Raw genomic sequence first — 14,250 nt, 5'->3', positions numbered from 1 at the left:
CCATGTGAACGCCTGTTCTCGCTTTCAGGTGACATTGTAAACAAGACATGAGCAGCGTTATCTCCTGCAAATTGTAACCAGACTTGTTTATCTCAGTGATTGGCTGAAGTAGGACTGAGTAGACTTGTAGATTCTAAAGTTTTACGTTGTTTTATTTTTGAATGCAGTTGTTTTTTGTACATAATTCTACATTTGTAAGTTCAATTTTCATTACAAAGAGATTGCACTACAGTACTTGTATTAGGTGAATTGAAATATACTATTTCTTTTGTTTTTACAGTGCAAATATTTGTAATAAAAATAAATATAAAGTGAGCACTGTGCACGTTGTATTCTGTGTTGTAATTGAAATCAATATATTTGAAAATGTAGAAAACATCCAAAAATATTTAAATTAATCGCTTGACAGCCCTAATTGTGACATAAGAGATTTTGTCATTTGTTCCAGATTAAACTAAGTGGCATCCTGTGAGATGTCTCATATCTTTGTTTTGCTGAGTTTTTCAGCCTCCAGCTTTTCATATTTTCTATGGCTTAATGGAGTTCACTCATCGTAACGTTTTTCTCTGTTATTAATCTTAAACCCTGACCTTTTTCTGCTTGCTTTTATTATCATTACTTTACCGTTTTTCTTCCAACTGAGAGGACTAATAGCTTTCTTTTCAATCCATGCCTATTGCTAGCTAGCAGGAGCTCAACTTCCTAGTTCACAGGGACTGTAAGGTATGACCTCAGTACTTCTTAATGCTGTCCACAGCCTCTTCTCGCTAAGGGCATCAGGCCACTCAGTCTTGTTCTGAATTTGTTGCGTTGCTAGAACCTGAAGCACCACCCTCAGTCTCCATACTGGTGAAATTTCCCTAGTGGTGTAATTATTGCGCTAGCTGTCTTGTAAAGGAAGATTTGAAATGCATAGCTATTAAATGGTTTGGGGGTTCAATCTTAAAACATGACAAGCACTTCAGTGGGAGCCATAAGTGCTCCAGTCCTCTCAGGATTATGTCCTTAATCAGGATTTCATGAGATAAATCCATTTCCTCTCAATTACTAAAGTCTTATTGCCTGAACAAGTCAGTGCACTGTGGTTCTGTGGCAAAGTGGGTCATTACCCCGGCAGCCCCTTCAGACTACCCATAAGGGGTTGTCTACACTGTTATTCCCAAATAGTTATTCCACTTTACATTTGCAACCTACCTTATTCTGCAATAACTTTCATGTGTAGACAAGCCCTCAAAGTTTATAGTCCCCTTGCTCATAGCACATTCCATGAAAGATATTCAGTTTTGACCAGCTGGTGTTACTGTTCAGGCAGGTCAACGGTTTTGAGGAAGCAGGACCCCACAGCTTAGCTCACAATATGGGTTCAACAGGAAACTTTTGTTCAGAAGTTCAGCGTTAGGACTCATAGAATGAAACTGCAATTTAAACTAAGCGGAGTGGAATGAAATGAAAGAAAGGGAGAGTTTAAAAGCAGAGTACCAGGAAAGTTTTCCTGCCCAGTGAGATGATGTTCAGTTATTTAGCTGACGATTAGTTTCTCCGAGGAAGTGGTGAACAGTGTGGTGGGATATTTACATTTCAAAGCACCACTAAATACCCTGTAGGGCAAAAGCCTCCATTGGCAAGGGAAAATAACCAAATGCTGACTCAGCTTCTTGGTGCTGCATGGTGATTTGCCAGTGGCAAAATTCACTCTCGGGTGCCTCTAAGTCAAGGTAGCATAACAGCATGAATCAGTGCAGGGCTAATGATTGCTGGAATAGTAGTGGATTGGAGCAGGTGACAACAGGAGAGAGAGTTTTCTTCCCAAGCAGGGATTTGGAAAGGACCTAGGGAAAAGAAGGAAGGGTTGAAGGAATAGTGGGTTCATGCAGATACTTTCAATGGGAAGGCTGAGGATCTAATCTAAATGGATGGGAAGCACTGCTGAGGAGAGGGGAGGAGAGAGGATATAGATATGTCCTGGGACTATTGTTTATTGTGATGGGGGTGGTCTTTCTATGGTGGACACCAGGGGAAATCTTTCAGATCTGTAAAGAACCTAGAATTCATTGGATTATTTAAATCAAAGTATAGTAAACACATGGAACAAGTTGTCAACTAAGTTTAGTGGCTTGTAGAATAAAAACTAAGGCTATGATAATAAATATTGAATCTGAACTAGCTAGACATCTTCACAGAGATAAAAGGGGATTGAAAGATACAGTAACAGTACTTTCTATTGTTTAATTACTTATATAAAGCAACTACAGGAGCTGTATATTGGCTATAATTTAATTGAAGAGAAGTTATGTTTGCTTCATTTCAAGTCAATTCTGTTGCACAGACTATCTCCTCAGTCACCACCAATGGGCAATACCTCCCACCTGTGGGATTCGAAGGAGCTCCAAAGTTGTTGCTGGAGGCCCCAGGATTAAGCCCCGCTCTTCAGTTCAGGCTACCAGATTTTCTGCCTCCAGCAGTGTAAGGAGGCAGCAGCTCAAGTTTCTCCTGACCATTGTGTTATATAACGTTAATTCTGATTCCTTTTTGCGCAGCAGTGACTTGTAATTTTTTCTCCTCATCCTCCCACCCTGGAGCGGGTATATGGGAGTTTGTTGGTTTCAACCACCTGGACCTTAGCGCTGCAGTGGCTCCTCTCTGAGATTCCTCTGTGCCCCAGAAGCCTGGCAGAGATGGCCTGCAAACGCTGGGCGAAAGAGTGAACATGTGATAGATGTCAGTCACAATGTTTATGCTCTACTGGAAGGGACTCAAGTAGTAAAGTGATGAGCAAATTATGGGACCCTAATAGACTAGAAAAGCCAAGACTGAGGTCATTGAAGTTAACATGGCATTTTTTGTAAGAAAAATTATGTTAACCACAGTGTTATGGCCAAATTCCAGCTCAGGTAATTGCCCTGTGCCCACTTAAATTCCCCCTGAGATTTCATTTGGATATGGTACTCTGCTTCTGTGTCACCTCAGAGGTGGTTTCCTATCAGTGGAAGATGAAATTATCCTAGGATAATCTATATATTATTTTAAATTTGTAAAATGCTTTTGGGGGAAAATACATGCGGTACATATTAAAAACTTAGTTTTACCTGCAAAGGGTGGTAGTTAACTACTGCTCTATTTATATGATTCTGACACTCGAACTAACGATACCTGTGTAAGATTGTTTCTGTCCATAAAAAACTGTTGACTATATTAATTTTGCACAGTTGAGCTGTCTGCTCTCGTGCATACGCATTGTGATGCAGTGGATTAGATCTTCAGCTAGTGTAAACTGGCTTAGGGCTGTTAAAGTCAGTGGAATTATGCTGACTTCCATCTGATGAAAATCTGAACCACGGTCTTTAAATACATGATCATTTACTGTTTCTTAAATAATACAGTATAATATCATACACGTTTTTCTGAGCCTTTGGATAAATAGATTCTACTACTTATTATTCTGTGTATGCCAAAACCCATGACAGTTATTTATATGCAGGATGTACAATGGATGAAGCAGAACTTAAGTGAGATTACTCTGGATTTATACTAGTGTAATTTAGATCAGAATTTGACTTTGTGTGTGGGAAGAGATGAGCTGCTTTATTTTACATGTTGTACATTCTCTTTTGGTTTTTTTTCCTACTATAGCACCTTCTGTTGGTTAGCTGTGCCATGTTACATTTATGTGCACCATTTGTATCTTACACCACCATTTATGTCTCCTCTGAATTTGAACCCATCTCATCTCATCACACAGTTCCTTTCAGTGACCTATCACCATAGGCCTCTAACTGAAGGACTTTTTCATTCCATCTCTAACAGAATACAGATGGAAGATGCCTATGTTTTTGGCAATAGATGCATACAAAATATGAATGACATTGAGAGTCATAGAGTTTAAGGTCTGAAGGAACTGCCAAATCGTTTAGTCATGACCAACAGTTGTCAATAGAATTTTGCTGAGGAAATGTTGCTTGATGTAGTCTATGACAGGATGAGGGGATTTTACCTCTTCTAAGTCAGTGGTTCTCAACCTTTCCAACTATTGTACCCATTTCAGGAGTCTGATTTGTCTTGCATACCCCAAGTTTCACCTCATTTAAAAATGACGTGCGTACAAAATCAGACATAAAAATACAAAAGTGTCACAGCACACTATTACTGAAAAAATGCCGACTTTCTGATTGTATTATATAATTATAAAATAAAATGTATAGTGGAATATAAATATTACACATACGTTTCAGTGCATAGTATATAGAGCACTATAAACAAGTCATTGTCTGTATGAAATTTTAATTTGTACTGACTTCACTAGTGATTTTTATGTAGCTTGTTGTAAAACAAGGCAAATATCTAGATGCGTTTATGTACCCCTGGTTGAGAACCACTGTTCTAGGTCATCAAAGCTGCTTAAATGATTTTCGGCACACACAGCTGACTAGGTTTTAATTTAAGCATTCATCAGTCTGCTTTTTTTTTTTTTTTTTTGCATTGAAAATTTTCTGACCCTCTGTGTTTGCTTGTTCTTTATTATTCAGTGGTGCTTCAATGCGGAGTGCATTAGAGTGGGAGAGAATCCAGAAATAATAAATGGTGGATGGGGCACATGGTCCTCCTGGTCCCATTGCACACGGACATGTGGGGCAGGAGTTCAAAGCGCAGAAAGACACTGCAATAACCCAGAGTAAGTTGTGCGCACCTTTCAATGCTTTTTTATGTAGTGCAAGGTGTTTGAGATGTCTGATGGGTATTTGTGAGGATAGGAACACTTTTGTTTCTCACCATATTATTAACAGCTATTGCAGCAAGGCAACCATTGAATCCACTTCTCCCCATAGAAACACCCCTGTCTAGAATTCACCGGCCTTGCCTTTTACAATTTTCATGTTGCTTCTCAGTCTGTCTTACCTTCCATGGAAATTACTTCCACCCAAGAGAGACAAAATCTTCACCTGCAGGATTAGTACAAACATCAGAAACATTGTTTTTATGATACTACTTTGTATAATTTGCAATATCCTCAATAACTATTTGAGGGTAAAGATTAGTGGCCTATTCCTGAGAGCTGATGAGTACTTACAAGTCACATTTGATCCTAAACCAGCTTCATTTGAAGTCTCAGAGATCCTGGTGATGGATTCTAAGAATCTAGTAAAATACGTATGTATAGGGCAATTTTTTTAAAAAACTGCCTGTGTCTCATTTTCAAAAAGGACAGAAACACTTAGGGCCCAGATCCTCAAAGGTAGTTAGGTGCCTAACTCCAAGGAGTGATCAGTTCCTGTCATGGTTGAGCTCATGATGAACTATCTGTATGTTACTGTCTTAAACAAATAACACTATATGTCAGATTTTCCAAAGTGCCTAAGGTCTGGTCTACACTGCAGACATATATTAGTATAGCAATGTCACTCAGGGGTGTGAAAAATCCACACCCCTGAGTGATATAGTTATACTGACCAAGCCCCCCGTGTAGACAGCGCTATGTCAGTGGGAAAACTACTGCCTCTTGGAAGGTGAATTAACTACTGTGATGGGAGAGAGCTCTCCCGTTGGCATGGAGCAGATTCATTATCATGCTACAGCAGCACACTTGCATTGGTGCAGCTGTGCTGATGCAGCATTTTAAGTGTAGACTTGCCCTAAGTTACTGAGAAGTCAAGTCCCCATTCGACTTCAGTGTTCAGCATCTTGTTATGAATGTACTATTTAAAATAAACCACACCTAACGTTCATACAGACTCTAAAGACCCAAAACTTCATGCTTTACTTGTAGGCCACAGTTTGGAGGAAAGTATTGCACCGGAGAAAGGAAACGCTACCGCGTGTGTAACATTCTCCCATGTCAACGAGACACACCAACCTTTCGTCAGATGCAATGCAGTGAATTTGACACAGTTCCCTACAAGAATGAATTCTACCAGTGGATTCCAGTTTATAACACAGGTAAGGAGCTAACACAGTCAAATTCAGAACACTTACAGATAAATACACCTCTACCTCTATACACCTCTATACAGCAGGGAGGGGATGCCCAGCACTCAGTGATGAATGGGGGAAGGGGAGGAGGGAGCACCCCTTCTCACAGAGAAGAGCGAGCAAGGAGGTGTCCAGCACTAAGGGAAGGAAGGGCATGGGGAGAAGAAGGGGTGCCTGGCTCACACAGACGGAGTGGCTCAGGAGGGGCCGGTACTCCCAGATGCAACCTCATTCCCAGTGTCCTGTAACTGCAGCAGTCTATGGTCTTGGCAGGCTCCCTGCCCATCTCTTTCCACCACTCCACAGCTGCAGCAGCCATCAAGTGCAGTTACCCTCTCCTGCTCAGTGCCGACCAGCAGGGAGTCTGCAGGTGGGGAACTGGGTCTGGGGAGTTCGAACAAGCAAAAAAAACTAGGTAGAAATTGGAAAAATTCAAAAGCAATTAGTGATCAGGAGCTATCTCTAAAGTTAGCGCTGGACTTCCAAAGCCTATCCAGCAAGAATTACCAACGTTTATTGTTCTTAGGTGAAGGAACAAGTAACTGTTTAGAGACGTTACGCTCAAAGGCACTTTGCTTTGACTTTAGATGTACTTTCTGCCAGTAGCATTTATCATCAAATTTACTGTGTGTTTAATGCTTGACAGCTATGAATAAACTTCTTAAATATCATCTAGTGCCACACTCATCGCATAAATATACTGCTGAAGATAAGGTTGGAACAGGCAGTCGTCCAGGAAAGCATTATCAAAGTGGTTTCTTCAGTTTGAACAAAGAAAAATAAGGGTAATAGGTATCTTATGAAAGAGTCTGTCAATAAATCCAAAGCACTTAGGGCCTGACACACAAACTACATACATTCCCAATTTCCTATGTAAGAAAAGGTTTAAAATCACCCCTGCGTCTTATTGCTTAAAGTTGAGAAATCTTTAAAAGTCTAACAATGTAACTCATGTGGAATATGTGCATACACTGCGTAGTTATGTAAGAAAATAGGAGCGGGTGGTGATGTCAGCTTTGATAAGCTGTTACATTTGGTGATGCAATAGCAGTTATTATGGGTGGTCACCAATGATGTCAAAGCAGCCATTTGTGACAAAAAACCTTCCATGGTTTTGATGGCAGCAGAAATTGACGATGAGTATGTTGAGTCAAGGGCTCAAGAGGGGTGCAATCTCCAGTTTACAAGGGAGGAAGGATTTAAGAATAAACCTAACCCCAATTGTGTTAAAAAATCTCCAGGGAGCCCAGACTTTAAAACTTCTTACCCTACTGGGAAGCCAGTTGTTTGCCATGAGGGTGGAATCCCTAGCCATATAAAGTCAAATTGCTCAAGGCTTAAAACCACCTCACAACCTGCACCCGCAACACCTTTCGTGGGTTCCAGTGCTACCAATGTAAGTGCTAATGCTACCACATTAGCCACAGAGGAAATTGTGGGAGAGGAAAATGGCCTTATAAATTATATTAGAGCCGAGTCATGGGATGATAGTGAACAGTTCATTAAGAGTGTAAAAGTAAGTGGAGTTGAATGTACTGGGTGGCGTGATACTGCATCTCATATTACTTTGGTTAAAGAAAGTTTTGTGATAAAAGATAAATTTCCTGGCAGAAGTATAAATTTTCTAGCTTTGGCTGAGTTTTCAATAACTGTGCCTCTGGCTAAAATCCACCTGAGTGGGAAAATTTTAAGGATTATAGTGTGATTGGTATTAGGAATTGCTACCTGCTGATATTTTGATAGGTAATGACATTGTAACTATGTCCAATCAGGTTAATGTTATAACTACCATGGTTCTGATTCCTCTACTTTGCCTGCTGTCAGTGAGGTGTGAAGGTGTTGGAGGGGAATTCCCCTGAGCTTGCCAGCTGAGGAAGGAGCTGAGGATTCTTTCCTACTGGAGACTGTTCCAGGTTTAAGTGAAACATAGATAGAATTTATATCGGCTTATTCAAATGATATTACTTTGGAACAGACCAGGATTGCTACACAGGATCAGACTCCTTCTGGGGAAGGAAAGGTCAGTTTTATTTATTCAAAATGGAGTATTATTTGGGGAAGCTCCGTCTGGAAAAAGACAGCTTCCTGGTGAAGTTTGCAAGCAAACAGTTGTGCCTGAGAGATATAGGAGAGATTTGCTCCAGTTAGTTCATGATGGGCCATTTGCAGGTCATCTAGGAACAGAAAACATGTGACAGGCTGAAGGAAACTTTTACTAGACCCATATGTTTCAGACAGTGAAGGGTTATTGCAGAAGATCTAAACTTGTGTCAGAAGCATAAGGACTTTGTAAGGTGCCTGTGATGGGGTGTATTTGCCCTGCACTGGACAAGGAGGAGTTAACACCACACTGTAGGCTGAGGAAGCCATCACGCCCTCGCCCCTGCTGGGCATGCTCCAACTGAAACAGCAGTATGAAAGAGAGTAGCACATGTCCGTCTGGTCTGACTGCTGAGGAGGGAGGATGTATGCTGCAGGCTCCTGCCTGGGAGCTGCTGGAGCCCAAGACCACAGAGGCCAAACCCGCCAGGACTCGACAGATTCCCATCTATCTGCGGGCACCCAGAAGATGGTGGAACCACTGGCAGCTTCACAGGCCAGAGACCTAGGAGATCCAGAGATCATGCCACTGGAAGACACGGTAGGAAGTGGCCCAGGGGAACTGGACATCAGTCCGTTTGTAGAACCGAACAATAAGTTACCGTGCTTTGGTCGGATCCCCGCTTATCCAGTGGTGAATAGGCTCGGCACTGACAAGGCCCTGGTCTGGGAGCTGGTGGAGTATGGAGGGTTCCGGTCCTCTACCCCGGTCACCATCCCTCTGGTGGCAGCCCACTCCTTCTGGCCATTAGGCCACACAGCCCTGCCAAGAAAGACAGCTGTTTTGACTCTGGCCACTAGGCTGGAGAACCTAGCAAGAGAAGGCAGCTGTATTGACTCTGGCTGGTAGGCGACACAGCCCTGGTAAGGAGGGCAGCTGTATTGACTCTGGCTGGTAGGCCACACAGCCCTGGTAAGTAGGGCAGCTATGCTGACTCTAGTCATTAGGCTGCACAGCTCTGTGTGAGAGGGCATCTACATTGACTCTGGCTGCTAAGCTGCGCAGTTCTGGGTGAAAGGGGAGCCATATTGACTCTGGTCATTAGGTCGCACAGCCCTGTGGGAGAGGGGAGCCATACTGAGTCTGGTTGCTAGGCCAAAAAAGCCTATGAGAGAGGGCAGAACTATTAACTCTGGCCACTAGGCCACATAGCCCTGTGAGGGAGGGCGACCCTGTTGATTCAGACCTCTATGCCAGACTGCCCTGAGCCTAAGGGCAGTCAGCTAGACTTCGCCAAGGGGCTGCAGTGCCCCTACCCCACACCTAACAACCTTTTATCTGTTATTGGGGAGGCATTTGCCAGAGTGTCCGTGGATTTTGTGGGACCTTTCTCTAGACTTCCGGGAATGGAAAGAAATATATACTGGTGGTGGTAGATTTAGCTACCGGGGACCCCGAGGCTACACCATTGTCTAATATTGAAACTTAAATGGTAGCTACAGATCTATTTGCTATTTTCAGCAGAGTAGGCTTTCCCAGAGAGAGTTTATCAGACCATGGTACAGATTTTATGTCTGTTGTCTTTAAAAAATTGTGGTAGTTATGTGGGATGAAGCATATAAACGCTGCATCCTACCACCCAGAAACTAATGGGGTCATGGAGAGATTCAATGGAGCTTTAAAAGCCATGCTTAGAATGTATGTATCCAGGCGTGAGGACAACTGGGATCTGTTGCTCCCCTTGTTACTCGATGCATACAGAAGTGTGCCCCAAGAATCTACTGGCTTTGCTCTCTTTGATCACCTGTATTGGAAGCAGGTCAGAGGACCCTTAAATTTAATTTGTGATTCTTAGGAGGGCAGTACTGAGGAAAATGAACAGTCTCAGTTTCAGGAAAATTTGCAAGTTCTAGTGGATTTGGTGCAAGAGAATCTTAAGGAAAGTCAGAAAGCTCGGTGTGACAGACATATGAAAGAAAGGTCGAAATTGGAGCTATGGTGCTCCTACTAATTCCTTGAGGAAGAACAAAATGTAAGATTTCTGGAAAGGGCTCTTTGAAGTAGTTGAAAGAGTAAACGAGGTTACATATAATGTCAGAAAGCCCAATGGCAGGGGAGCCATGCAGACAGTACACAGCAATAGGTCGCAGACTTACCATGAAAGGGAGTTAGCTGTCAATATGATTTGCTGTGCTAATGAAGAGAGATTGTCTGCTCCCTTAATTGATTTGGTCAGGGAAAGCAAGGAGGAAACACCACTAGAGAGCATTGAGTTTGGGGAAAGCTTAACTCTATCCTAAAGGCAGGAAATGCTGGCTTTGTTCGTCTCTCAGGCCATGTCTACGTTACCATGTATGTCGGCAAAATTTATGTCACTCAGAGGTGTGAAAAAACACATCTCTGAGCAACATAAGTTTCACCAACATAAGTAGTAGTGTGCACAGCGCTTCTCCCGCCGACATAGCTACTGCTGCTCATTGAGGTGGTTTTATTATGTCAGCAGAAGGCTCTCTCCTGTCAGCATAGAGCGGTTGCAATCTTACAGTAGGGCAGCTGCATCAGTACAGCTATGCGGCTGTAAGCTCACTAGTGTAGACATGGCCACATGTTTAACTGACAAGATTGTGCATTCCATTTAGACCATAGGACTCACCCTGCGGACCAAGGGGGAACTGCAGAGACAGATGAAAGAAGACGTGGGAAGCATGCTAAAAATCGGAATAATCACTGACTCAGAAAGCCCGGGGGTTTCCCCTCCTGTTATGGTACCTAAAAGGGATAAAATCATGAAGTTTTGGGTGGATTATAAGGAAAAAATGTCATCACCCAGCCTGATCCATACCCCAAATAGAGGACTTATTGGACCAATTGGGGGGTGTTAGTGCAAAATTCATAACTTGTAGGTATTTACAAGTTCCCTTAGATCCGCTTTCCTAGTGGAATCTGGGCTGTATGAATTTGAAGTTTTGCCTTTTGAGTTGATGAATTCTGGAGTGATCTTTATGCAGTTTATTAATGAGGCTCTGCATAGGTTACAAACATTTGCTAGAGCCTATATAGATGATTTGGCCATTTTCCGTAGTGCCTGGCAAGACCACCATGCACCATGTAGATGGGGGTGGGCAAACTTTTTGGCCCAAGGGCCACATCTGGGTATGGAAATTGTGTGGCGGGCCATGAATGGTCACAAAATTGGGGGTTGGGTGCAGGAGAGGTGAGGGCTCTGGCTGGGGGTGCAGGCTCTGGGATGGGGCCAGAACTGAGGAGTTCAAGGTGTGTGTCGGGGGGAGGGCTCTGGACTGGGGCAGAGGGTTGGAGTACAGAGGGGGTGAGGGCTCCAGATGGGGGTGTGGGCTCTGGGGTGGGGCTGAGGATCAGGGGTTGGGGGTACAGGAGGGTGCTCAGGGCTAGGACTGAGAGCTTTGGAGGGCGGGAAGAGTATCAAGGCCGGGGTTGGGGTGTGGGAGGGGGCCAGGGGTGCAGGCTTCAGGTAGCTCTTACCTCAAGCAGCTCCCAGAAGCAGCAGCATATCCCCCCTCCAGCTCCTATGTGGTGGCGTGGGCATGTGGCTCTGCATGCTGCCCTGTCCACAGGTGCCACCCTGCAGCTCCCATTGGCCACAGTTTCTGGCCAATGGGAGCTGCAGGGACAGCACTTGGGGCAGGAGGAGTGTACAGAGCCCCCTGGCTGCCCCTATGCACAGGTTCCAGAAGTGGGACACACCACTGCTTCCAGGAGCTGTGCGGAGTGGGGCAAGTCCCTGGCAGGAGCTCATGGGCCAGATTAAAACATCTAGAGGGTCAGATGTGGCCCTCGGGCCATAGTTTGCCCACTCCTGATGTAGGTGTTGTGCTGCAAAGGCTAAAAGAAGCCAACCTCACTGTTAAAGTCTCCAAATGCAAAATGGGGACTGCAGAGGTATCTGATCTGGGACATGGGTGGGCAGTGAGCTGGTCCACCATTACACCTTAAAAGTAGAGCTGTTAAAAGCTGGTCTGCCCCTAAAACAAAAAAGCAGGTCCAATCCTTTATTGGTTTGGCCAAATATTATTGTAGGTTTTTAAATGGTGTTGTGACCACCATCACAGACCTTATAAAAGGAAAACTGGACAAGGTGAGAGAGACTTCCAAAATATAAAAGATGCTTTGTCTAAGGAGCCTGTTTTAGTCAGTCCTGATTTTAATAAACCATTCCTGCTGTGTATGAGTGTTTCTAATATTGGTTTGGGTGTTGTACTAATGTAAGATGGAGAAGGGGGTAAAAGACACCCCATTACATACTTAAGCGAAAAACTGATCCCAACTGAGCAAAGATATGCCATGATTGAGAAAGAATGCTACACCAGAGTCTGGGCTGTTAAACACCTTAAACCCTATCTGTGTAACAAAAAATTCACTGTATTATGTGACCATGCCCCTTTGATTTTGCTGCACAAAGCTAAGGGAACCAAATCAAGGTTACTCCATTGGCATTTAGCCTTGCAGGAGTTTGACATGGACAAAGTTCATAACAAGGGAAAGGAAAATGTAGTTGATGATGTCTTGTTGAGAATGGAGGAACCCTGAAGTGTATTCAGGAGCGTCAGTGGTGTCCATTCCTACATTCGTTTTGCGTTGGGGGAAGATGATTATCTACTTTAATATGGGCACCACTTTAACAAAATTGTGATAAATCTTGTACAGCATATGCCTTGGGAGGTATCACTGAAAAGGTTATAATCTGCTGAGTATTATTATCTCATTATAATATGTATATCGACACTGTGCGTGTGGAGTCATGAAATTTTGGTATACGTATGTAACTCATACATGCTGTGAATCTGAGAAACACCCATAGGTTACTCTTCAGGAATAACAAAGGAACTGTAAACGAGAGCTGCTGCATGTCATTCCCGAAGACACCTGAAACAACACGTACACAGAAGTTGCAAGCAAAAATTTGCAGCTCATCTGAAGAACTGATGGCAAAGCACAAACGCCAGTGAATTGCTTGACCAGACCCCATGACACAGCAAGGATTTTTCCAGCCAGAATGGTCAAGATATAAAAGAGGGAGAACAAGGGCTCCTGGCCACCTCTTTCCTGCTCCATCTTTGGACTGGTGAATTCTGACAGGGGAAACGTTGAACAAAAGAACTGAGGTCCCCCAAAACAATTTGGGCAATCCTCAGAGACTTGCAGAAAACTAGCAGATTTAACATCCCTGCTATCATTTTGAATGTACAAACTCAAATTCACTTGTAACATATTTTACCTGCTTTAACCTCTAAATAACTTTCATTTCTTTTTCTTAGCTAATAAAACTTCAGTTAATTTACTAAAGAAATTGGCTGACAGCGTTGTCTTCGGTGTGAGATCCTGAGCATCCATTGACTCAGGGGTAAATGACTGGCCATTTGAGGAAGGAAGTACCTAATATGTGGTGATCTTTGGTTTTAATAACCTTTCATCACAGAAGTCCAGTTTGTCTGGGTTGTAGTATAGGCAGGCATGTCTGAGGGCACTGTCTGTGGCTCCATAGTAAGCTAGTGTAGAGATCCAGGAGCACTTATTTGTTGCTGGTTTGGTTAAATCTAATCATAGAATATGCCACCTGTTTGGGGTGTCTGCCTTGTTTTCTGACTGTTTTCTGACCGTCTGACCTGAGATGGCCTCTCAGTTGTAAGCCACATACATACCAGGCGCTGTGACAGCAGCTAAAAAAGTAACTTTGAGAAAGTTACAAGCAACAACCTTTATGTGAAGGAATACTCAGGAAACTTTAACTGCATTCATTGCTGCATGCATTGCTTAAGCAAGAGTGTTTGTCAGCTCTCCTGTGGTTTATAACACAATTCTCTGGATAATTTCATGTATTTCTTTCATGACTTGTGTGCAAAATCAGATGAGAGGTGATGAGGCAGTTCGCTAGTTACTTATCTTCCAAATTACTGCATGATCCCAAACAAAACAAAATTCTAAATAAAGAAATAGTAAGGTGCTGATGTCACAAGGCTTCTTGGACCTGATCCTCAGCTGATGTAAATTGGTCTAGATCCACTGAAGTCTAAGGGCTTGGCTACACTTGAGAGTTACAGCGCTGGTGGTGGCTTTACAGCGCTGTAACTTACTCCCCGTCCACACTGGCAAGGCACATACAGCGCTGTATCTCCCTGGCTACAGCGCTGGCTGTACTCCACCTCGGCCTGGGGAATAACAACTATAGTGCTGCTCTTGCAGCGCTGGGGTGCCAGTGTAAACAGTGA

At 43.3% G+C, this 14,250-nt stretch overlaps 1 protein-coding gene across 1 annotated transcript in view; it reads left to right on the top strand.

Annotated features, from left to right (window-relative positions):
* The window catches only part of ADAMTS12 (ADAM metallopeptidase with thrombospondin type 1 motif 12), a 324,205-nt gene that overhangs the window by 189,313 nt on the left and 120,642 nt on the right, over positions 1-14,250 (top strand). Inside the window, exons 11-12 of the mRNA XM_032763220.1 lie at positions 4,524-4,669; positions 5,762-5,931. Of these exons, the coding sequence (XP_032619111.1) occupies positions 4,524-4,669; positions 5,762-5,931 (316 nt within the window). The remainder of the gene's footprint in view (positions 1-4,523; positions 4,670-5,761; positions 5,932-14,250) is intronic.

The sequence above is a fragment of the Chelonoidis abingdonii genome, chromosome 6 (assembly GCF_003597395.2).
Source record: "Chelonoidis abingdonii isolate Lonesome George chromosome 6, CheloAbing_2.0, whole genome shotgun sequence".
Classification (NCBI taxonomy): Eukaryota; Metazoa; Chordata; order Testudines; family Testudinidae; genus Chelonoidis; species Chelonoidis abingdonii.
This window is presented reverse-complemented; position numbering and strand designations above follow the sequence as displayed.